Below are 24,902 nucleotides of genomic sequence, written 5' to 3'. Positions count from 1 at the left end.
CTTCAATTTAGATCTAAATCCAAGTTTGGACCAAAGAAAAACCCACAATTGATCTTACAGTACAATTCCTCTTAATTACCCCCAGACCTCAAAAGTTTGGACCACGTCTAGCAATATGACCTTGTACTCGTTGCTAGGGACTGTCCAAGCCAATATAACAACTGTTCAAATAATGGGAAGAAAAGATACGACGACTTAAATGACAAAAAATCTAAAACACAATATCCAAAATTTTTGCTTGGTTGTTGACACTCGACCTCCTTATCGAGTATAATAGTAGTAGGAACAAGACATCAATATATTGCGATAAAGATTTAACTCATATACACTGATAGTATAAAAAAAACTAAGCTAGCAATGTAATTTAATATGTCCAGCTGGTTGTCTGCCATCTGCTAATCTTTCATCATGCTTCCTAAGCATCACTTCCTCGGTGTCCAATTTTCCCCATAATTGTATTGCCTTAGTTTAAAGACAACAAAGCTTCAACATATAATAATTTCCAATGCATAAGAAATGAGATTGAACTACTTCATTCAACTATGTGCTACTAAGTATACCAAGGCACCATGTTTTGCATATCTTTAATTTAGGACAAAGTTTTGTTGGTATGGCCTACAAAATCAACAACAACAACAAACCTAGTGAGTGACTCTGAGAAGAGTAATGCACATGCAGACTTTATCCTTACATTGAGAGTAAAAAAAAGTTGTTTTCGATATATATAGATCATCGGCTAAAGACAAGATGAAAAGATGCGGTAACATCAAGTGATAGCAACAACAAAATATTAACAATGTTTGGCGTATAGAATACTCTTCAAATTTCAAACCAATAGTTACACTAGAAAATATAAGAAACGACATCTAAAAAGGAAACTCATTTCAGTGTTGGAAGAAAAAGAAGTGACAGGATGAACAAAAAAATACCCAGTACAGATAAAAAGAAATGATCAAAAATTAAAGAGCAAAAAAGCCGACACCTGAAAGGAACCAGTAATGTTCTTAGCTTGGCTGTCTCATTTGTCTGGATTCTGATGAAATGAATCCTTAATTCATATCTCACCTTCTTTTATTTCTTCCATTTCTTCTTTCCAATTTCCATTTTTGCTCTCACCATTTCCATGTTTATCTTTTTCACTATTCCCTTTGTTTCCTTCAGTTAGGTTGACAGTACCCAAATGATCATCAACAGTATCATTTCCTTGAGTTACAAAGTCAATATTATTATTTCCATCATCTAACTGTTCCCTCGTGATTTCTTTTGTTCTCTTGACCGTACGACATTTATGCATATTCTCCCACTTCTCTTTACATCTTCTGGCACTTCTCTCAAATCCCATTGAAGCCATTGAGTTACTTATCTCTTCCCAAAGTACCCCTTTTGGACCTGCAGCCTCTTGGAACTTAGATTCCAAGCTATTTCTAATCTGAATTAAAGCCTCAACTTCAGCTTGTGGCCATCTCTTGTTATTCAACTTTACCAAGCTATTACAGCTCTTATCTGGTTCTGATCCATGTTGAAAATTGATCTTTTGACCGGTGAGTTTTTCTAAGTAAGAAACAAGAGCAGCTTCTCTATTTGAAGCCAATGTTCTTTCTTGAGCTCTAACAGCTGCTTCTTTTTTAAGCTTTGCTAATTCTTGCTCCCTCCAAGTTTCTTCTCTCTCTTTTCGTTCTTGATCCAATCGCTCAATCGTTTCCATAAACCTCTTTTGAAGATCTTCTTGATGGTTCACGAGTTTCTTTACTAAGGATTCGAAAAATCTTGCCATTGTAATACTTGTTCCTTCTTTTGCTTTTCTCCTTCTCTTCCTTTTATTATGAACTTCGTCTTCCCTTGTTGCTTCTCCAACTGATGCACTGTCTGATCCAATATCAATTGCACCAGGAGTTGTTGTAGCAATGGCAGTGGGCCCACTGGTTTGATTAGAATCGTTGCAAGTTGCCACAGGAAAAGAGACATTATTGTTATTATTAATTGGTAAATCTTCAGCAGTGAGAACAGATTCAGATGCCATTCGATGAATATTAGTAGTAGCAGTAGTATTAGTCTCAGCATTTGTAGCATAAATGGCTTCTAACTCTCCAAATACAACTCTACATTTATTTTCTTCTAAGCTCTTAATAATTTGCTGCTGATGGATTTCGTCAGGATACATTTCTTGATCCTCTTCTTGTTTATTCTTTTCACTTTCATTGCTGTTGTTGTTATTCCCATTTGAAAATTCCGCACAAAGGGGCTTCCTATACAACCCAAAAAACGAGGAAAAAAAAAGAAAGAAATACATTAATAGTGGACCAAACTCTAAGTATAAATAATTCAAATAAAGAGAGTAGTAGGGTCATTTATAGGGGTGTACGGTAAAAGAGTAATTATAATAAATTTTACATGTGATTGAGTGCACATAAAATTACCAGAAAGGTTGTTTAATAGCAGAATCTTCTTGGTTTTGCCAACAATGAGACACAGCTAGAGAAGTTTGTCGAGCCTCGTTGCAGTATCCCTCACTCCCACGAATCAAAGCATCTTCTTCTCTTTCTCCTTTACTACTACTATCTTCCTTGAAACTTAAAGGAAAAAATGGGACTGAAACACCTTGAACTTGATGATTTTCGCCTTCTGCGTTGAGCTCTAGCCTTATATCTTGATGTTGTTGTTGTTCTAAAATGGATCTGTAATGGAGATGTTGGTATTGGAAAAACTGTTGAGTAAAAGGTTGAAGAAGAGGATTTGGTTGTTGAGGAGGGTAGTGATGACTATAGTTTATTGGAAAAAATGGTGAAGAAGTTGAAGCATTTTCCATTATAAATCTATGCTGTTGCTGCTGCTGTTGTTGCTCCACTTGTGGCTGTTGGTTTCTATTTCTGTGTTGATGGATCCCAGCCATTTCATAATCTGATTGCATAGCCCCCCTTTTCTTCAGATTTGTTCTTTTTTGCTGAACCAAAACAGATCCTACTAGAGAGAGAAAAAACACACACACACACACAACTTCTGTACTATGCTCTAAGATTTATGATGTGTAGAAACAAACACAAACGCATCACTTCTGTTCAAGTTTATAGGTTTTTTTTTAGTGTTTTTGAGTGTACGAAGTGATTAACAAGAAACCCTAATAAGAAGGTGAAGGATAGAGGAGTTTGAGAGATGGAGGAAACTTTGATAGGGAAAAACTGTGAGAGAGAGAGAGAGAAATGTAGATACTAGATAGATATGCTGCTTCTACTTCCCAAGCAGGAACTGCGGCTAAAGAAGTGTTATGGGCCGGGTTACTGGGTTTTATCCATGACCCGTTTAATTAGAGTGTACCTCTATTATTTCTTTTTTGGTATTTGAAGTTGTACTATTTTGTTAATATAGTGTTTTTTGCAGAGTAATTTATTTATGGCAATGCTGAATTCAGCCTCGTTATATGATTCCCAAAATCCAAAGTCTCAGCTATTTCTACGCTCTATATTTCTTACCTTTAATCATATGGTAATGATTTAAATTCAATAGAATGGCTCAACAAGATTGTCACGTTTTTCTAAAAGAAGAATTATTTTTACCAAAGTGTAGTGTTAATTAATGATAAATCATAAATTTCCTTTTCTTTTCCTTTTTTGAAATAGGGATTGATCGGAGCAAAATAATTTGTCGCTTTACGTTTTGAGAAAGTAGAAGCTGTTTTTAACCAATAATAAATAATGTTGATGCCAAATTCACATTCTCTTTTCTTTTGATTATTAGGGATCAGCTTGATGACTTGACTTAGTTGAGAGACTGAAGAAGAATAACTAGAAATGAAAGGGATAGATTTGTTATTAAAAGAAATCTTAGAATTAATATATGAGGCCCCTCACTGTTAGATTTATTTTTACTTGTATATTAGTGTTTTCTATTTTGCTGCAGTAAAATATGTTGATTTTCCCCTTAGCCTCTACCAGTTTACCACTTAACCTAAACAAATGGTTACATAAGGCAGTTAGTCAAGATTGTATATTTCTAAGTACAATAGAACACAATTTTTTGACGTATCATTTGCTTTCCAAGATTACACCAATTATTCTTCATACAAATCATGGATTTTACATTAATTTTTTTAATGATTTCATCTTGCGTAAATCACATAATTAACTCCATTATAATGTTTTTCTAATTTCAATAGTAGAAAACTTAATTAGACAGAAGTAGCATCACTTGAGATCTGAAGATGTATTTTGCAATTTGAATGATAATTCCTTAACCGTTAAGCTGTTCGCTTGTGACACCCGAAAGGATTATCGAGGGATGAATAGAATTTCTTTATTCTTATTAAAGGTTTTGCATTCAAGCTTTGTGAATAGCAAAAATCTTAATAGAAAATAACAAATCTTAATAGTCACTTTTCTTTTGTGAATTTAAGTAATGAAGGAACATAGTAAAAATATATAGTGGGTTCAAGTAAAGAGGAGATGCCATTCCAAAGCAAAGATTGGGATTTTAATAAAAACAAGGGAACGATAACTGGTGGGTGCAGAAGATCTGAGGTGCACTCCCATTGGAGAAAACAGAAGAGTACAAGGGGACACGTGTGGGAGAAAGCTGCTGGCACAGAGAAACAGAGATAGATGTGTGTGTAATTGCACTGTGCTGACTTTAGCAAGTGAGGGTGTGGGGGTCGGGTGTGTGTAGGGACATTCTGATATTAGGATTTTGGAAGGATACAATTGAAGAAGTGCACGTGAATGTATTACTGTGTGCTATTGTCCTCCTCCTATGTCAGATGTAGTGTCCCCCCCACCCCCTCGTATTCCATTCGTATTCCATCACCTCCATTAATTTCTGTGTCCTGAGCATCACCCAGGACCATATGAAACTATGTATCATGCATCAATATCATTATTTTGAATTCTGCTTCTTTCAAAGGGATCAATAAATAACTTGTTATTGCAGATAGAATAAAGTTTCAAATTCAACTCCCTCCATCCTGAATATTTATCATTTTGACAAAAAAATAAATATAAAAGAATAACTCGGTTGGATTTTTGAGCTTGATTTAGCTTTAAAAAGGATAAATGGGAAATTGAGAGAAAATGAAATATTTGAATTTCCCTCCTTGATAAAGGGACATCCAATATTGGAGGAAGAAAAGGCTTTTAATGGGTATATATATATATTTGCTCTTCTCCTAGCTCATAAAGTGTTAAGAAGAAGGCAAGCCTCGCGCCGACGCCGTCGTCGCGGATTCAGATTCAGATTTGGTCAAAGATTGATTGATTAATCTTTTTGGACAAAATTTCTTTAATTATCTTATAAATTATTAATTAAATTATCCAAATATCGATCCTGAACCGGATCCGTGCGCGACCCAATTTATTTTCTTTCCCGAATTTTATTTAAATTTCACTCCCATTTTAAGTGATGTTCTGAAGAGTTGTAAGCTTTCAGAAATAATACTTCCATTGGCTATAAATTCGTTTGATTCCTCAGATTTTCCTTACGAATTTTCTGATCTTCAATTCTTCTTCTGCACAAATCTATTCCAGTGTGATTTACTGCCATTGAGTGGTTCGTTGACACCGTGGTTTTGGGTACCAATACACTGGTATCCTGGAAGGATAATATTCCAACATCTCGGGTGCTTGAGGGGAATAATTTTCTTAAGGACATATTGTGCATTCAGTGGGCTCGATTTATTCCGAAATTATTTTCAGATATTATTTCGACACTCTGTTGCTACTAACTTTCTATTTCTGTTTCTATTTCAGAAAGTTTACTGTGTTTATTATTTATTACAAGTAATACAGATTGATTAAATCTTAAGGAAATTATTTTATTCGTAATCTGTATTCTATTTTTGGAGATTAAAATCTGTGTGGTTTTCTACTCCTTCTGAATTTTTCTATTATGATTTGAAGATATAAACACTTCATCGGAGCATTAAAATTCAGAAACGATTGGAATAACGTAAAAAACTCATCAATTTTTATGAAATAATATATAAAAACTTCGACTTTATTTATTAAACGTACTGTTTATCATTTACTACGATGTTGTTTACTGTTCTATTTTTTGCCATTAATTGGACTCTTCTGTTGTTAACAGTGAGAAATGGCAATTGATAATGGAAATCATTCTGCGACAATTGCGGCAACGACGACAGTCTCGTCAAGCAAACTGTTGTTCCACCGGCAGAGAAACCGGGGAAATTTTCTGGAGCCAACTTCAAAGGATGACAGCAAAGAGTGTTCTTCTGGCTTACAACACTTGGTATGTACAAATTCACCAGTGAAGAACCTCTCGTGCCTGCCGCTGCCATGCCAGACAACGAGAAATTTATGATTGTTGAGGCGTGAAAACAAGCAGATTTTCTTTTCAAAGGCTATATCCTAAGTGCTTTGGAGGATGACCTGTATAATGTCTATAGTGCTATGAATATTTCGAAAAGAATTTTGGGATGCACTTGAGAAGAAATATAAGACTGAAGATGCATGCTTGAAGAAGTTTGTGGTTGTCAAGTTTCTAAACTATAAAATGATAGACAACAAAACTGTTGGAATCCAAGTTAAGGAGCTTCAATTTATTTTTCACGACCTTATTGCTGAAGGTATGGTCGTGAATGAAGAATTCAAGTGGCTTCAATGATTTAAAAATTGCCTCATTCGTGGAGAGATTTCCAAAACTATTTTAAGGACAAGTGCAAGGAATAAAGTTGGAAGATCTTGTGATTCGTCTCAAGATTGAGGAAGACAACAAAATAGCCGAGATTAAGTCTCGTGGAAATTCAACGATTATGGGAGCTAATATCGCTGATGAGACTGCTCCAAAAAGTAAGAAGAAGAAGAGGTCTTCTGGACAGACTAAGGAGCATAACAAAAAGAAATTCAAGGGAAATTGTTACGATTGTGGAAAACTGGTTGCACAGCCCCTAATTGTCGTCTATCAAAAATGGATAAGAAAAAGGGACAAACCAACGTAGTAGAGAAGAATGATGACATTGATGATCTGTGTGCAATGCTTTCGAAATACTACCTAGTTGGAAATCCGAAGGAATGGTGGATTGACGTTGGAGCTAATCGACATGTTTGTGCTGTCAAAGAAGCATTTGCGACTTACTCTACTGCTGGTCCTAAAGAAGAGCTTTCCATGGGAAATACTGCAACAACCAAGATTGAAGGTTATGGGAAGATATTCCTGAAAATGACTTCCGGCAAGGTGTTAACGCTCAACAACGTTCTTCATGTTCTTACCATTAGGAAGAATTTGGTTTCTACTTCTTTACTTGTTAAGAATGAATTCAAATATGTATTTGTATCTAACAAAGTTATTGTAAGCAAGAATGAAATGTATGTTGGAAAGGGCTACCTCATAGAGGGCCTTTTCAAACTCAATTTAATGGTTGTTGACAATATGAATAAAATTTCAGCTTCTTCTTATTTATTGGCACCTTGATAGGAAGCTGTGGAGGTCGAGTATTAGGGTTGTAGGTTAGGAGGTCGTTGAGTCTTTCCTTACTTCGTACCCTTGTGAGGCTAGTCTGGTAGGGTTTTTGTCGAAGTCAGTTAGTGGCAATGTTCCATAGTGTCGGGTCTATGTAATGTCTATTGCTTTTGATTTGCATCTACTTTCTCATTTTCTTGATGTTATTTTCTTATGATTTCTATTGGTGGTACTGATATTATCTCTTTTCGTCTTCTTAAGCCGAGGGTCTTTCAGAAACAGCCTCTCTACTTCCTTAGGGTAGGGGTAAGGTTTGCGTAAACACTACCCTCCCCAGACCCCACTATTAAGATTTTACTGGGTCTTTGTTGTTGTTGTTGTTCTTCTTCTTCTTATTTATTGGAGCCAAATGATTTATGGCATATTCATTTAGGACATTTCAATTACAAAACCTTGTGGAAGTTAATTAATTTAGAAGTATTGCCTAAATTTGAGTGTAATAAATTAAAATGTCAAATATGTGTTGAATCTACATTTGTAAAACATCCTTATAAGTCTATTGAAAGGAATTCAAATCCTTTAGACTTAATTCATACTGACATTTGCGATATGAAATTGGCACCATCTCGAGGTGGGAAAAAGTATTTTATAACTTTTATTGACGATTGCAGTCGATATTGTTATGTTTATTTGCTTAATAGTAAGGATGAAGTAATTGAAGCATTTAAGCAATACAAGAATGGAGTGGAGAATCAATTAAATAAAAACATCAAAATGATTAAAAGTGATTGGGGTGGAGAATATGAATCTCCATTTGCAGAAATATATTTGTGATAGAATTTAAGGGTCCACCAAACTATATAAAGAACTAGGTTCTTTATCAGTTCTCACAGTAAGCAACAGACTATAAAACCAAACAGTATAGGGAACAAGGTTCTCTATTTGTTTTCGCAGTAAATCGGCAGTAAATAAAGAACACAATGGAGTTTTACGTGGAAAACTCCCAGCTCACGGGATTAAAAACCACGACCTACCCTTGCAGGATTTCAACTTCACTACTAAGCAATCTTTAGATTACAACCTATTGTAACCTAGGAATTAACCTCTTAATTCCTCACTAACTTGTAACACTCTATTACAAGCCACTTTGTAATAACCCTATTACAAAGACTTTAAACCTAGGAATTAGCCTCTTAATCCCTTACTAACTTGTAACACTCTATTACAAGCCACTTTATAATAACTCTATTACAAAGATTTTACAACTCGACTAACTCTAGCCAAGGCACCAACACAAGGGTTTATGATTTACAAAGATTTCCTATACAATGCTTCTAACTATGCTAAGTAGGAATTACAAGTAGAGAAAAAATATCTTCAATCTTTGGATCTGGTCCTTGAGGTTGCAGTAGCTTTGTTCTTGAGAGGTGTGGTGGCTAGCACTTGAGAGAATATTTTCTTTTGATTTGTAAGTGTTGGAGAGATGAAATCCTTTACCTCATGTTAATAATATATGTCTGTGATGTAATCGAGGGTGATGTAATAAAGTGCCCTTTAGTTTGGCCTTAGCAAGCTACAGTTGTGCTACTGTACTGCTGCCAGACGGTACAATGTAGATGCTTTTATAGTTGTAGAGTTGACTGTACAATGACCAGGGGAACTGATCCCTATCTGTTCCCTCTACTGATTTTATTGAGAATTGAACCAGAATTCTGACTAGTTACTCTGAATGCAACAGAACTAATTGTATCAGGCTCCTTATCTGGTTCTCTCATGAAGTTTGTCAAATCATCAAAACAGAAGATACATAACTTATCAATTTCCCCCCTTTTTGATGATGACAAGCTTAGAATTGATATTCCCTATGAGAACCAGATCTCCACATTGTTCCCCTTGCGAATTAGCTATATTTCCATTGAGAACCAAACCTAAGGAACTGATCACAATTGGTTCCTCGAGACTGTTTGGTAAATCATCAAAACACAAGATACCATAATTTATCAATTTCTCCCTTTTTGATGATGACAAACACAAAATTGATATTCCCTCTGAGAATCAGATTCCTTACAGGTACTAATCATATCTAGTCTGTACCTAGTTCCTTGAGAACGTTTGGCAAATCATCAAAACATGAAACGTCGTAACTTATCAGCAACATCCCTCTGCGAAGCAGAGCTATCTTTTATGCACAACACAACATATTAATTCGATTCTATTCCTCCCTCTGTTGACACTTATTTAACTTCCCCCTGTTGGCATCATTGAAAAGAATAACAAAAAAAGCACAACCAAAAAGAAGTTCAGCAACATTAACTCATGCCACTTAGACAACACAACATAAACAATAACAAAAACAACAAGTGAATGTCATTGCACAAAATAGAGTAATTTCCCATAGTAGAGTAATTATAACAAAAGCATAGTAGTTTAACCAATACAGAATATGACAATTTAAATAACTAAGTACCAATGTCATCAAATATAGGGATCAAAAGAAGATAGGAATTCGAAGGAATTTGGAAGGAGTGAAAGATATGGATCAATAGACAGGAAAAAAAGTAAGGGGATAAGGCCTTGATGAACTTGTCCATTCGTTCATTCACTCTCATTTGATCAATAATCATCTGCTCTCTCAGTTCCTCCACCTGTTTCCTCAATCTTTCATTCTCACCCCTCAACTTAACATTCTATTGTGCCAAGGGTCCACAGGGACCTGGTTCTCTACGTATCTGAGCAGGCTGAGCCATCAATCAGATCACTAAGAATCTCCCCAAGGTTCTCCTTATAAAAAACAAGCTCAATACCATGCACACATAGCATCAGAGTATCACATACAACATAGAAGTTTTTTACTTCTTCTTTATCGTTGGGACTTGAAGGAACAAAGAGGTAATTCTATTTTTGGAACTCAAAAATGTCAAGAAGTTCCTCCATTTTTCAGTAATATTAGAGTCAACAGTTTGTCTAACAGCACTTTTTGAGACTTCAGAGTCTTCTACCTCTCCAAACCCGATAACTCAACCTTTTGCTTCTATAAGGAACCAGGTTCCTCACTCACACTACCCTTTCTTTCCCTGAGCGACCTTTCTCCCTCTTCTTCTTCTCAATCTGTTCACCCTTATCATCTGCTGTATCTTTCGCAACCAACTTTCTTTTCTTCATTTTTTTGAATTTTTTCTCACAAGTGAATATTTTTTCCACTTCATACTCTCTCCCACAACTACCACATCAGCAGGTCATACGACTTCATCATCAATCAACCTTTTTTTCATCAATCCTTTTTACTGAATTGGTAGTTTATTTAAGCACAGAACCCCAGAGAAAAAGATCATCATCAGAATTAACATCATAAGAAGGATTTGAGGGACCAGGTACATTATTCAGTTCCCCCTTTTTCAGCACATTCACCAATTCCTCCATCCTTCAAGGCTTCTACAAACCTTGCAACAATTTCAGCCTCACTCTCTAGAGTATTAGGTCTACCCCATTCTTTTTCAGTTAAAGTCCTATCAAAATCTACCAAAGACTTCTTGGGTTTTGATTCAGATGGAGTTAGGATTTTGGAAGGTGAAAGAGTTAGGTTCACTTCTCACATATTTGGAGAGAAGGATTCTTTATGAGATAAAGTTGATTTAGTTTTGAAGAAAAGAATCGGTTTTGGTTGGGCGTGTGAGAAGGAAATGATTTTTCGGGGAAACAAGTCAGTTCAGAAAAGGTTTAACATTTTGGATTTCAAAAATTTGGAGAGAGATGAGAATAAATTAATGACATTACACTTCAGTAGTTTAAAAAGGCATATAAGTATTGAAGAGACTACTAACCTAAGTCATAGGAACCAGGTTCCTTGACAATTTTTGAAAATTTGAGCAAAAACTCCTATAAGGGCAATGCCCCTCTTACTTGTTTTGTCTTGAAACTACCATGTATGTATATTCGTAACAATATAGATTTGAGTTAGATGTTGCCAAAAAATACTTTTTAGCATTGTACCTTTCCTTCTTAACATAGTCAATCATCGAGGGACCAGGTCCTTAGTTAAACTTGATTAATCGCAAATCCAGACGATTTTTTTCAAAGTGTTCACTGCTCAGCGCCTTGGTGAAGATGTCTGCTGCTTGGTCCTCCGTCTTTCAGAACTTCATACAAATAAGAACCTTTTCAACATTATCCCTCAAAAAGTGATGTCGCACATCAATATGCTTTATCCTCTTGTGTTGTACCAGGTTCAAACTGTAAATACACCAAAGTCTTCAAGATATTGTTTGATATGTAGTATTTGAGCACAACAAGAAGCATCAACTACGTATTTAGCTTCAGTAGTAGAGAGAGCTACATAGTTTGTTTCTTTGTACCCCATGAGATCAAGCATGACCCTAGAAAATGTGTCGTCCCAGATGTGGTCTTTCTATCCACCAGATATTCAACATAATCAGCATCAACATATCAAACCAAGTCAAAAGTATCTCCTGAAAAATAGACGAGGACCAGGTCCTGCGTTCCCTTAGGATACCTCAAAATTCCCTTGGCAGCCTTCAAGTGAGAGTCTTTTGGATTGTCTGAAGGCCTAGGGACCAGGTGCCACACTTGGTTCCTCTCAATTGATGGAGTTCTTCTTGCATAGCAGCTATCCAGTTAGCATTTTTCAATGCTTCTTTGATGTTCTTAAGCTCGATTTGAGACAAGAACACTGAGAGAGAAAACATATTCCTTGTCTTAGAACTAGGTTGAATACCAGAGTCTAAGGGTGTGATTACATTTTGAAGGGATGTGCACGCTTTTGCTTCTAGTTAGATACTTGAACTTTAGAATTTGAAGGACCAGATTCCTCTATATGTGAATCATCATTGACATCAACAGAATTTTGACTTCCACTCTTTTGTTCTGCATCAGGAGTACCTAATGCAGCATCAGCAACCCTATGTTCAGCTTCATTCGAGGTGATAGAGGGACCAGGTTCCTCTGTGCCTTTTAGAGATTCTTCTACATCTCCTTAATCACTTTGCTTGACTTGACTCATCAAATCAGTCTTTCCATTTGCAATATTTATAGCTTCATCAGGAGCATTTGTAAATTATCCATCTTCATCTTCTTTGTTATGTGACCATTTGCCACCATTGTTGAGAACAAAACATTTTGCATCCAAAGGCTCCCGGGTAAGTCAGCATTGTTTTTCTCCCATTGAGCAGTTCATAGAGAAACTTCTCGAGAAAGGACCTGATCCTATATTTGTTAATCAAGTAGCAAGCAGTGTTGAATGCTTTTCCTATGAACCAGGACCTCCATAACCAACTTGTTTAGCAAATAAAAACTCGCATGCCCCAGTCGTCTGTGCCATAACTCTACATTATCAACAATGACACTTAAGCATGTTATATCGCCACCATTCAGTGAATCAAGGTCTGCAGCATAGATATTCTTGAATCTCTTGCCTATCAATACCATTTCACCAGTTTTAAGATTGGTGAAAGTGCAAGATTTGGACAAGAACTTCACTTTATTTTTCTATATCACAGATTTGAGACACACTCAACAAGCTATATTTCAAGCCATTCACATAGTACACACTCTCAATTGCATGGGAGAGTATTTTGTCAATTTTGCCAACACCAATAATATAGCCTTCTTGTCGTTTCCAAAGGACAGACTCCTACCTTGGAAGGCCTAGAGTGAGAGGAAATCATTCATTCTTCTAATTTTATACTTAGAGCAGCCACTATCCATGTACCATTTTTTGGACTGCTATCTCTCACTTCAGCCTGCACACTAAATCAATAATTAGACTTAGGAACCCAAGTCATCTTAGGTCCATTATAATAATAGAACGGGCGGATCAAACTTATTTTTGCCCATGCAGGCAATACATATTTTCTTTTAAGGGAACCGGGTTCCTTATCAATAGGCCTCTTTTCAACAAACACTTTGTTTTTCTGCAAAGACTGAATTTTAATTTTATAAGAGTCCTTGTAATGACCCGTTTGACCACGGTGAGTACATAACCAATTAGCAACCACAGTTACATACTTGCGATGGGGATTATAGGAGGTTTAGCCTTGTGGAACCTGATTCCTTGCTTGTTTCCACAGTTATCAGCCACAGTTACATACCCGTAGTAGGCTTAGCTTGTTTCCTGCCCAACTACTCTGGTGATATGACACATCAATACAATCTAAAGCCATGACCCATGCAATCCACGCACCAATAAGCAACAATCCAAATGTACTCAAATCATGGAAAAATGAGAGAGCCGTACCGCAAGCTCACCAGTACCACCACAACACGATGCTAAGAACCCATCACACACCGTGGAACCCGAACACACGAATCTAACCCGAAGGATCATACCTCCACATAACTTCGCTGCAAATGCGCGACTCTATCCAAACACTGGTCTACATGAAATACCTCTAGTCACCATGCTCAAAATCATCAACCACACACAATTTGATGTCTCGTACCAAAAGTGAATCACCATAACCACGGATAAGTAAATGACGTAATGCTATACCAACTCGAAAGAACATATCCAATGCGCAATCAATCTTGCAACACCTAAATACCCGTCTCACTAAAATTCTGCTTTAGAGCCCAAATAGAACCATATCATTTGTACATAAAATCAACGAATAACAATCCCACATAGCACACAAAAGTTACTCACAAACAAATCTCGGAACACGAATAAACTTATCAACAATCGAATGGCACCTCCCTCAACAATAGCAATTAAGAGTCAACATATCCGACTCGACGCAAAACACACACCCATATTGGGCCTACCAATGGACCCCAAATCAACTCTGGTCAACCACAATAGATAAATAACTCTCTGAAAGTTCACAATGACTGAATCACGGCACATACTAACACCTGACTAGCTTTGCCCACATCTTCAAAGTCTACAACCACGAAATAACCTATTTATGAAAATTCCCAGTCTCCAAATCCATTAAGCACACGAATCATCATATCCGATCCCAACTCCACCGCCCGAAAATCTAACACACCTCTAATACTCGATCATCCCACAAGGAATACATCTATAGTTCTTCTGTGCCACCAAGCAAACTTGAATATCAGCAGTCGATCAAACAAGAGAGTGCCGTAATACCAATGAAGTATCCTTAACTCAAACACATTACCCTTTCTGAAATGTATACCCTCATCAAGCCACACCAATTAGTAACATCATTTACCTAGTCATCTGAACTGACCATGCTGCCTAAGAATTTATGACTTTCCTTTCGAAACTGAATCGTGGCCCTACACATGCAAATCTCAATCCTACACAACATGCCGCATATACCATGCCATCCTATGATAAATATGAGAACTTCATAATCCGCTCCGAGCTACAAGCAACTACGTACTCAACTAGCCAAGAACTTTCCATTTAATCCTATCTTGAAGAAAATCACTATACATCACATTCTCCTCATGCCAGTAGAAAATATACATCTCCAACCGTGGTAGAAACCATAAGAACTCTCTAGATCCTATTTGCACTAAACCGAACCATCAGGACTGAATCCTTCTAACTCAACCAAGCTATGTAGATCACCAAAAACCCCCAGAGCATTGCTACGAAACACCTATAGAAACTCATTACCTCGTAAGCACCCAAAGAACTAATCATATCCCTTATCATGCTAATCCAACCTACTACCAAGCCGTCCTATTTATCCAAGTTCCTTCTGAATTACCTTCAAATTGATACTTCCCCTCGCCATAATACCACAATCCTCAATCCAGACTCACCACATGAGACCTAAGCATAAAACCACACCGTCTAAGGCTCATAAGCCGTTGAATACTCTCTTAATTATCCCCAAAAGCACCACATTCAGAATACTTACCCTGAAGAGACTTCTTGCGAATCTAAAGCCATTACCTTCACCTTCCTAATACTGATATGTAGAATCCATAATGATATAGAAATGCCATAAGTCTTGACACCATCCAATATAAACCTCAATTTCTAGCTAATTACACATTCCGAAGATCCCCAATTGTTACATATAAATCTTGAATCCATTAAAGCCATACTTGGGAGTCATCCACTCTACTAAGATTTCAATTAAACCGATCCAACGAACCGAACAACCTGTGCCCCATTATTACAACAACACCTAAGGAAGTAACCCATTCTTCTAAGCAGCCGAGTGATTTCTCACTCCATACCCGTTACATCCCTTACAACAATTACTAATCCATCCAACGTTTCTCATATACCCATAAAGCATAACACAACCCTTATCCAAAATTTTCTTTACTTGAGTCATCCTCGATCCCAACCTTTGTAAGCCATAACTGATTCGTCGGTATACCTCAAACTAAAACTAATATGATACTTAGTCACGCAATCAACTTATCAATAGTAGATTCCCCCACTTAGCTCAAAACCATAGGTCAAAACACACAAAAACTCACAATGACCATACTCTATTACTGCCACAATACCATAGTGGGATCGAACTAAATCCTTCATAACTTCGTGCAACACAAAACATCCAGTACTTCAAATCATCTACAAATCTTGCATTCACCCTAATAATAGTCAAGCCCACTCTCATAACCGATCCAACCTCAAATTGCAACACACATATTTTAGTGGTAAAAGAGGACTTCCAACGAACAACATAAGGATCACACAAACTTCAGAACACCCCGCAGGAGATAACCCATTCGTTTCGCCTCAAACGAACATCCTTTATAACCTTCCACCGTCATAAACATTACACAGTCACTTAATCTCCCTGAGTCTGAACTCATAACACAACATGAAATCCACTTCACTCCCCAACTAAACCACATGAAAAGATCCTTTAACACACCCATAACTCTGGGTTATACATCCAATCAAGATGGAGATCAAGCACCAAATAGGTCTTTCTACCCTCAAGCAGACTTTCTCGCCACATTCAAAATCATATGAACACATCTCGCAGTCACATCATACTCATTACGTAGCCATCCAACTATCACTTCTACTAATAAGGACACTACCGAACATATAAATCTAAAAACACGTGCTCACACAATCAACACCTCAGTGCTCAAGCTACAAGCAAAGCCTGACCTCAAGTCCTCTAGACTGGCGCAACATCAACATACAGAAATCATATCTCGCTCCTCGTTCAGGAAATCACAAGCCGTCGATGCACAACTAATACTGAGCCTTCCTGCGCGCATACGAACGCGTGGAAGGAAATCAAAAAGTTACATTTCCAGCTGAATCAATGTAGCATGATAAGAATTCAAGAATGTGAAGTTTTCCTAATGGTTCTGCAGCCTCTCAAAGATAAGTACAGACGTCTCCGTACTGATCCACAAGACTACTAAACCTGCTCATGACTCATGAGACCTATGAACCTAGGCTCTAATACCAACTTGTCAAGAGCCCAAAACCAACCCGATCGTGATGGAGCCTATCATGGAACTAGGCCAACCTCAACTCAACAAAATACCAACCACAATACTAAGATTTGGAACATTTGCGAAAGAGTACTTTTATCATTTAAGAAAATAAATTGTTCAAAATATAAGCAAATCCATAACACGGTTCAACTAGCCCAAACTAGGGTGTCACGGAGTACATGAGCGTCTAGAGGAATGACATAGTCTACTACAATATTTACTGAATAAAACCAAAACATAACTAGGAAAAAGGAGGAGGGTCAAGATCTGAGAACTTCACGCAAATACCTCACAATCTCCTAAGCATGCAACCTCGATTAGTGATTTCTACCGGGACCGAAGCACCTGTATCTGCACACAAGGTACAGGGGGTAACGTGAGTACACCAACTCAGTAAGTAACAAGTCCAACCTATGGGCTGATAGGTAGTGGCGAACGTAACCTTAATAGAGAATAGAAATAAGTTGTGCAGAAAAGTAGGCATGCTATTCTTTCAGGAATACAGTTCGACAGTGAAATAAATACAGATCCGAAAAATGTAAAATATAAGGCTCAGCTAACTCTGCATACCAATGCTCAGAATGTATGAAATACACCATGTGCTCCCACTCCTAAGTGCTCAACCACTCAGTACTACATATGGCCATCCGGCCCAGGGAAATCCATCTCGGAACATATACAACGCTGACTTCAAGTCATCCAGTACCGAGGAACAAGGGTAATCCAACTCTGAGGAGAAATCCATCTCCGGGTATATATGCATACACACTCAACCACTTGGTACTGCATATGGCCATCCAGCCCAGGGAATTCCATCTCGAAACATACTCAACAGCGACTAGACGTCTCTCGGTACCGAGGAAAAGAGAAATCCATCCCTGTAGAGAAATCCACCTCCATATATCAATACTTCGAACAAATTCATGTCCAGAGAAATCCATCCTCAATAATATCATCCACTCTATGGGGGTGTATAGACTCCGGAGGGGCTCCTTTCAGCCCAAGCACTATAACAAGCCAATGAAGGCATAATTAATAATCTGCTACGACGTGCAACCTGATCCATAACTATCATTCATAATCAAGCTCTCGGCCTCTCTTAGTCATCACTCTCCAGTCTCACTCATGGGCTCACAATGCAATGGAAACTAGCCCGAAACAAAGATATGATGCGCCAAATAATAACAACTAAGACTAAGACACGATATGATATGCATGAGTAAGACTGATTACATAACATCAATGACTCTAATGATATGACATCAAAAAATGACCACTCGTGTCTCGTTAGTATCAGCGTGAAGCCCTAACATGGTAATTAGCATGATTTTTAGCTCATTAACTTAATCACTTAATCACAACACATATAGCAGCAAGAGAGAGAGAGAGAGTCACTAAGCGGTGCCATAGAATGAACCAGGAATCAGTTCTCATGGTGCAAGCCCACACGCCCGTCACGTGGCATTTGCGTCACCTCAATATTAATCACATAATACATAGTTTGGGGTTTCGATCCCTCAGAACCAAGTTTGGAAGCGTTACTTACCTCAAACCAAACCAAATCCTACTCCGCTATGCCTTTGCCTCTGGAATCGGCCTCTGCACATCCCACATCTAACCAAAAGAAATACAATTCAATCAATATAGGCCAAGGACTCAAATCCAAACGAAAAACTATCAATTCAAACCAAAATCCCGAAATTCACCCAAACCTGGTCCCCCGGGCCCACCTATCAGAATCCGACAAAAATCACAAAACTAGAAATCCCAATCATTCATGAGTCTACCCATACTAAATTCAGAAAATTCGACATCAGATGCCATTCATATCCCCAAAATCATCTCTCCAATTCTCTTCCATTTTCCCCAAATTTTAATCCTAAATTTCCAATTTACATGATAAAAATCAAGTTACAATCATGAATTTTAACCAAAATTAAGTGAAGAACACTTACCTCAATCACCTCTCTAAAAAACCCTTCAAAAATATCGCCTTTTACCGAGCTCCCACTTCCATTTTATGTTATGAACTCAAAACCCTCATTTTGAATCTTTTAAATCTGCCCAGATACACCTTCATCGTGATTGCGAAGCACAAACTATGCTGCCCCACATAATAACCATACCCAATTGCGGAACTACCCACGCGATCATGAGACACTGCTTCACTAAATTACGCGATAACATCCTTACTCAGGCGATCGCATAGAACAATTCACCTCATCTCCTCACAACTCGATACTTTTATGCAAACGCGACATTGACCATGCGTTCGCAAAGCACATCATCACACAAGCACGCGATCGCATTCCAATCTCTGAGATCACATAGCACAAACTCGCCTCTGCTACAAATAAGCCTACACAATCACGACCTCCTCTTCGCGATCGCGAAAAACAGTTCTTCTACAACAAAACACCATAAAAAATCTGCTATCTCCTTAAGTCCAAAATTGATCCGTTAACCACCAAAACTTACCGGAGGCCCTCGGGACCTCAATCAAACCTACCAACATATCCCATAACATCATTCAAACTTAATCGAACCTTAGAATCGCTTAAAACAACACCAATACACCAAATTATCCTAGGATTAAAGCCTAAGAACTTATGAACTTTCAAATTTCACAAACGACGCCGAAACCTATCAAACCACCTCCAAATGACCTGAAATTTTGCACACATATCACAAATGATACTACAAACCTGTTCTAACTTCCGGAACTCTATTCTGACCCCGATATCAAAATTTTCTAGTGCCGACCAAAATCGCCAAATTTCCAACTTTCGCCAATTCAAGTTAACTTCTATGGACATCCAAATCACATTCCGCACGCCTTCCTAAGTCCAAAATCACCCAACGGAGCTAACCAAGTCGTAAAAATCCAAATTCGAGATCAAATACTAAAAAGTCAAGACTGGGTCAAGCCTTTCAAATTAAAGCTTAAAGCTTAGAATCATTCTTCCATATCTATCCTGGCTAACCTGAAACCAAAACTGACAATTTACATAAGTCATAATACATCATACGAGGTTAGTCATGCCCGAGCACTAGTGAGCGAGGTGCAAAAGCTCACATCGACTGATCGGGTCATTACACGAAGTCTTCAGCCATAATAAAGTCATGCATTCTTGTTTTCCACCAACCACAGTATTGGCCTATAAATCTTGGGGGTTTATAGGTTGATTGTACTTTCTCAAAGTTTGGTAGAGCACCCATGACGAGGATCCTTTCTAGGTGTTAATCTCTTAGAAAGAACCTGCTCTGATACCAATTGGTAGAATTTAAGGGCCCACTAAACTATATAGAGAACCAAGTTCTCTATCAATTCCCACAGTAAGCAATAGACTGTTAAACAAAAAAGTATAGGGAACCCGGTTCTCTATCTGTTCCCATAGTAAATCGGCATTAAATAAAGAACATAATGGAGTTTTACGTGGAAAACTCCCAACTCACGGGATTAAAAACCACGACCTACCCATGTAGGATTTCAACTTCACTACTTAGCAATCTTCAAATTACAACCTATTGTAACACAGGAATTAACCTCTTAATCCCTTACTAACTGCTAACACTCTATTACAAGCCACTTTGTAATAACCCTATTACAAGTAAACCTAGAAATTAACCTCTTAATCCCTCACTAACTTTTAACACTCTATTACAAGCCACTTTGTAATAACTCTATTACAAATACGTTACAACTCGACTAACTCTAGCCAAGACACAAACACAAGGGTTTATGATTTACAAAGATTTCCTACACAATGCTTCTAACTAAGCTAAGTAGGAATTACAAGTAGAGAACAAAATAACAAATACTCAAAAAACCTAAGGACTTAAGATATCTTCAATCTTTAGATCTAGTCCTTGAGGTTGTAGTAGCTTTGTTCTTGAGAAGTGTGGTGGCTAGCACTAGAGAGAATATTTTTTTTGATTTGCAAGTGTTGGAGAGACGAAATCCCTTGCCTCATGTTAATAATATGTGTGTGTGATGTCATCAAGGGTGATGTAATAAAGTGTCCTTTAGTTTGGCCTTATCAAGCTACAGTTGTGTTACTGTGCTACTACCAGACGGTATAGTGCAACAGATTTACAACTGTAGTGTTGAATTGAACCATACATCAGACTAGTTACTCTGAACATAAGAGAACTAATTATATCAGGTTCCTTATCTGGTTCTCTCATGAAGTTTGTCAAATCATCAAAATAAAAGATGCATAACTTATCAATTTCCCCCTTTTTGATGATGACAAACTTAGAATTGATATTCCCCTTGAGAACAAGATCTCCACATTGTTCCCCCTGCGAATCAGCCATATTTCCATTGAGAACCAAATCTAAGGAGCTGATCACAAATAGTTCCTCGAGAGTGTTTGGAAAATCATCAAAACACAAGATACCATAACGTATCAATCTCCCTATTTTTGATAATGACAAACCCAAAATTGATATTCCCCTTGAGAATCAAATTACTTACAGGTACTAATCATAACTGGTCTGTACCTGGTTCATTGGGAATGTTTGACAAATCATCAAAACATGAAACATTGTAACTTAAAGCAATTTCCCCCTTTTTGATGATGACAAACCCAAAATTGATGTTCCTCTTGAGAACCAGTTTCCTCACATGTTCCCTTGCGGATCAAACCTGTAATCAACATGTTATCAACAACATTCCTCCTGCAAAGCAGATCTATCTTTCATGCACAACACAACATATCAATTCGATTATGTTCCTCCCTATATTGACACTCATATAACTTTCCCCTTGTGACACCATTAAAAAGAATAACAGAAGAAGCACAACCAAAAAGAAGTTCAGCAACATTAACTCATGCCACTTGGGCAACATAACATAAACAATAACAAGAAAAACAAGTGAATGTCATTGCACAAAATAGAGTGATTTCCCATAGTAGAGTAATTATAACAAAAGCATAGTAGTTTCAACAATACAAAATATGACAATTTAAACAACTAAGTACCAATGTCATCAAATATAGGGATAAAAACTATAGGAATTCAAGGGAATTTGGAAGGAGTGAAAGACATGGATCACTGGATAAGAAGAAAAGTAAGGGGATAAGGCCTTGATGAACTTGTACATTCGTTCATTCACTCTCTTTTGAGATCAATGATCATCTGCTCTCTCAGTTCCTCCACCTGTTTCCTCAATCTTTCATTCTCACTCTTCAACTAAGCATTCTATTCTGCCAAGGGTTTGATCGAGGACAACCTTGTACTACTATTGAGTAGCAAGAGAGGTCGAAACAGCTTTTACCCGAAAAGGTCAGGATCGATTTTCACGGGGAGCTAGATATTGGAGTTGAGTTTCTATATAAAGTGGAGTTGTGTATTTGTCCCTAATTGCACTTCTGAACATTTTTGGTTTTGATATTAATTCTAATTTTATAATACTACAATGTTAAATTAGGCTAAGTAAAGCAAGATTAAATTATTGAGAGTTGATCAAATAGATAAAAGGCACTAGGGTAGTGACTCTCTCCTAGGTGGTCAATTGACGGATTCTTGAGTCTAAAGCTAGATTGTCATATTTGGGGAGTATGATATAACCATTGCACAATTCTACTCACTCTATACCTCTCGGTAGTTTGAGTAATTTTGCCTGAATTGACTTTCTCAAGACCAATTGGGTATGCAAATTTGTGCAAGCAATCAAGTTTAAAGTCGGGTATTACTATCTCTAGGTTTAACCCTTTAATTGGGGCTATCAATCTCTTGAATATGCCCCAATTCCTTGTTGGACTAATTTCATGGACATAGGTTCTCTTTCTCAAGAAGAGCCAAAGTTTACTAGGCATAAACTAGTGTTTGCAACCACTAATTCAATATTAAAACCCTAATTTAGTCCAAATATCAAATACCCATAGACAATCAAGCATCAAAACACAAGACCCATCAATTACCCATACTAGGGTTGAGCAACAACCCTAGCTAGTGGGTCTAGCTACTCATAATTGGAGAAGAAAATAAAGAAATTGATGAAGATAAGCCCATAATAATTATTTACTAAATAAAACTTGAAAATTCAATGTTGAAACTAAGCTAAAATTACTCAAAATGGTAAAAGAAATGAGTTCACGAGCGCAACTCTACGTCCAAAACTATCTGATGACCTAAAAATGGGAAAAGAAACTATTTATACTAGGCTGAAAATTCTGGACAAAAATACCCATGCGGGGCTAGTGCAGACTGCACAAAATCGAGTACGGCCGCACTAAGGCTCTTGGCTTGATTAATCTGCTCTCAGAACTTGGGCTTTGCGGACCGCACAAAGTCGAGTGCGGCCGCGGTGGCTTCTATTGTGGTCCACACAAAATGGACCATGGGCCGCATTAGGCTTCATCCTCCAATCTAGCAATTTTTTGATCTCGGGCAATGCGGTCCGTACGAAATTGAGTGCGGCCGCATTAAACCCAATGCGAACCACATAAAACCCTTTGTGGCCGCATTGCCTGGTGGCCTTAAAAACATACTCTTTGAACTTCATCTTTGCGGACGCACAAAATGGTATACGACCGAACTGGCCCTGTTTGACCGAGCTTGGTCTTGTCATGGTACTTCTGCAAGTTTCACTCCTTTTTGAGCTGGTTTTTGACACCTTGTCACCTTGTTGACCAAAACTGCAATCAAGCACAACTTGTGAGCCTTTGGGACTATTTTGTACTCATTTCTAATCAAAACTTAAGTATGAAGGAGTGTAAAATGCATCATAATCCCTAGTTATCAACTCCCCCAAACTTAAGATTTTGCTTGGCCTCAAGCAAACAAAATAAGACCCACCCTTTAAGCGTCAATTCCAAGAAAATTCAGCCGACCTAAAGTGACCTCATCTAGCATCAATTGGGACTAACAATTGCCCTCCATTCAAAGAATCATTACCAACATTCACTATTTTTAAACACCATGGATTTAGTGCGACACAAGAGCATCAAGAGTTGACTCAACACAACAAAGAAGCTATTTCTATTACTTTGGTCATTATAGAGCCCAAACACACACATCCTCAACTCTCCCTAAGCAAACCTCACCTTTATGATAGGGGCACTCAGAACGAGGTTAATAGAACTACACTCATCTCTCTCAAGGAAAAGTCACAAGTCCGACTCTAAGTACCATATGTTTGCCCCTTCTGTGAGTCACCACTAATGTAAGTTTCATTCAACTCAAGATCATATAGGGCTTTTATGGAGACATAGTGAAGGCTTTTGGTTTAGGGTAGGAATTGTTTGGTCTAAGTAGGTTACATCTTCCCTTTAGCACTCCTTTTGCTTCATTTTGGCACACATTCACTCGACTTTTTGAGTCATTTCACTTCTTTCTAAGGGGTTAGAGAGACACACTATCACTCTTTCTTGTTCATTTCAAATTTTTTCTCCTCTCTCAACTTTCCACACCTTTCATCTTTGCTTTTACCGAATCCCTTCACTCATTTCTACATTGAACATTATTTTTATGTTTTTGCTTTTCTTTCTTTTTCATTGCCTTTCCTTTTCTTCATTTTGTACCTTATTACCACTTTGTTGCAATCCTCGCCTCCCCCCAAACTTATACTTCTGCCATGTGCTAAGGGAAGATCGGGTGCCAAGAGAGGGTATCTTTTAGAACGGGTAAAGACTTGCATCATGGTTCTTGAAGGAAAAAGGTCTAAGGCTCAAAAGGGTTGACTAGGGATTTATCATTGGTAGGCTATGGAAGTGTTCAATCTATCATTTGGATAAAGAAGAGCCTATAATCATGTCTCAAGTCAAATTACACTTAGGATTTCGCCTCGACAAACATTCAGGGCAAGTTCTAGACCAATGGCTCGGGACTTGGACTTGCAATGCAATTTCTCACCACACAAGCTATGAGATCGCTAAAGACCCAGAGTCGGGGGCCCACAACAACCTTAGATAAGATTTGAGCACACAATGGTTCCGAAAAATCACTTGATGATTATCTGCCAACACAAGAGTCTCAAGGTCACAACTTTCACCATCCTATACACAATGATTTGTTTTTGACCATATGATTAAAGGCAAATGTGCTAGGCCCAAGTGAAGATTTGCTTGAGGCAC

The 24,902-nt window shown here is 37.6% G+C and overlaps 1 protein-coding gene and 1 pseudogene across 3 annotated transcripts; one reads left to right on the top strand and one right to left on the bottom strand.

Moving 5' to 3' along the window:
- Positions 1 to 200: 200 nt before the first annotated feature.
- On the bottom strand, positions 201 to 3,285 carry LOC107762050 (uncharacterized). Of its 3 annotated transcripts, none has more exons than XR_001642712.2 (3): positions 2,418 to 3,285; positions 983 to 2,246; positions 201 to 615 (listed from the first exon to the last, which is right to left on the bottom strand). XR_001642712.2 is itself a non-coding variant. In XM_016580365.2 (2 exons), exons 1-2 carry the CDS (start codon positions 2,906 to 2,908, stop codon positions 1,055 to 1,057), a joined length of 1,683 nt encoding a protein of 560 aa, XP_016435851.1. In that variant the 5' UTR covers positions 2,909 to 3,285; the 3' UTR covers positions 752 to 1,054. The 3 variants fall into 3 exon arrangements, 1 of the variants encoding a protein (XP_016435851.1); XR_001642713.2 differs by having other exon boundaries at positions 201 to 462; XM_016580365.2 differs by lacking the exon at positions 201 to 615 and having other exon boundaries at positions 752 to 2,246.
- Positions 3,286 to 6,236: 2,951 nt separating this feature from the next.
- LOC142162659 (uncharacterized) overlaps positions 6,237 to 24,902 on the top strand; it is a 33,411-nt pseudogene continuing 14,745 nt past the window's right edge.

This window comes from Nicotiana tabacum, chromosome 1, assembly GCF_000715075.1.
Source record: "Nicotiana tabacum cultivar K326 chromosome 1, ASM71507v2, whole genome shotgun sequence".
In the NCBI taxonomy this organism is placed as follows: Eukaryota; Viridiplantae; Streptophyta; class Magnoliopsida; order Solanales; family Solanaceae; genus Nicotiana; species Nicotiana tabacum.
This window is presented reverse-complemented; position numbering and strand designations above follow the sequence as displayed.

What these genes read in the sequence shown, in the direction of transcription:
- LOC107762050 (XM_016580365.2), bottom strand. Translation starts at nt 2,908, where the DNA reads ATGCAATCAGATTATGAAATGGCTGGGATCCATCAACACAGAAATAGA. An exon ending in GCTATTAAACAACCTTTCTG is followed by an intron (nt 2,247 to 2,417) that starts GTAATTTTATGT and finishes TGGGTTGTATAG; the next exon opens with GAAGCCCCTTTGTGCGGAAT.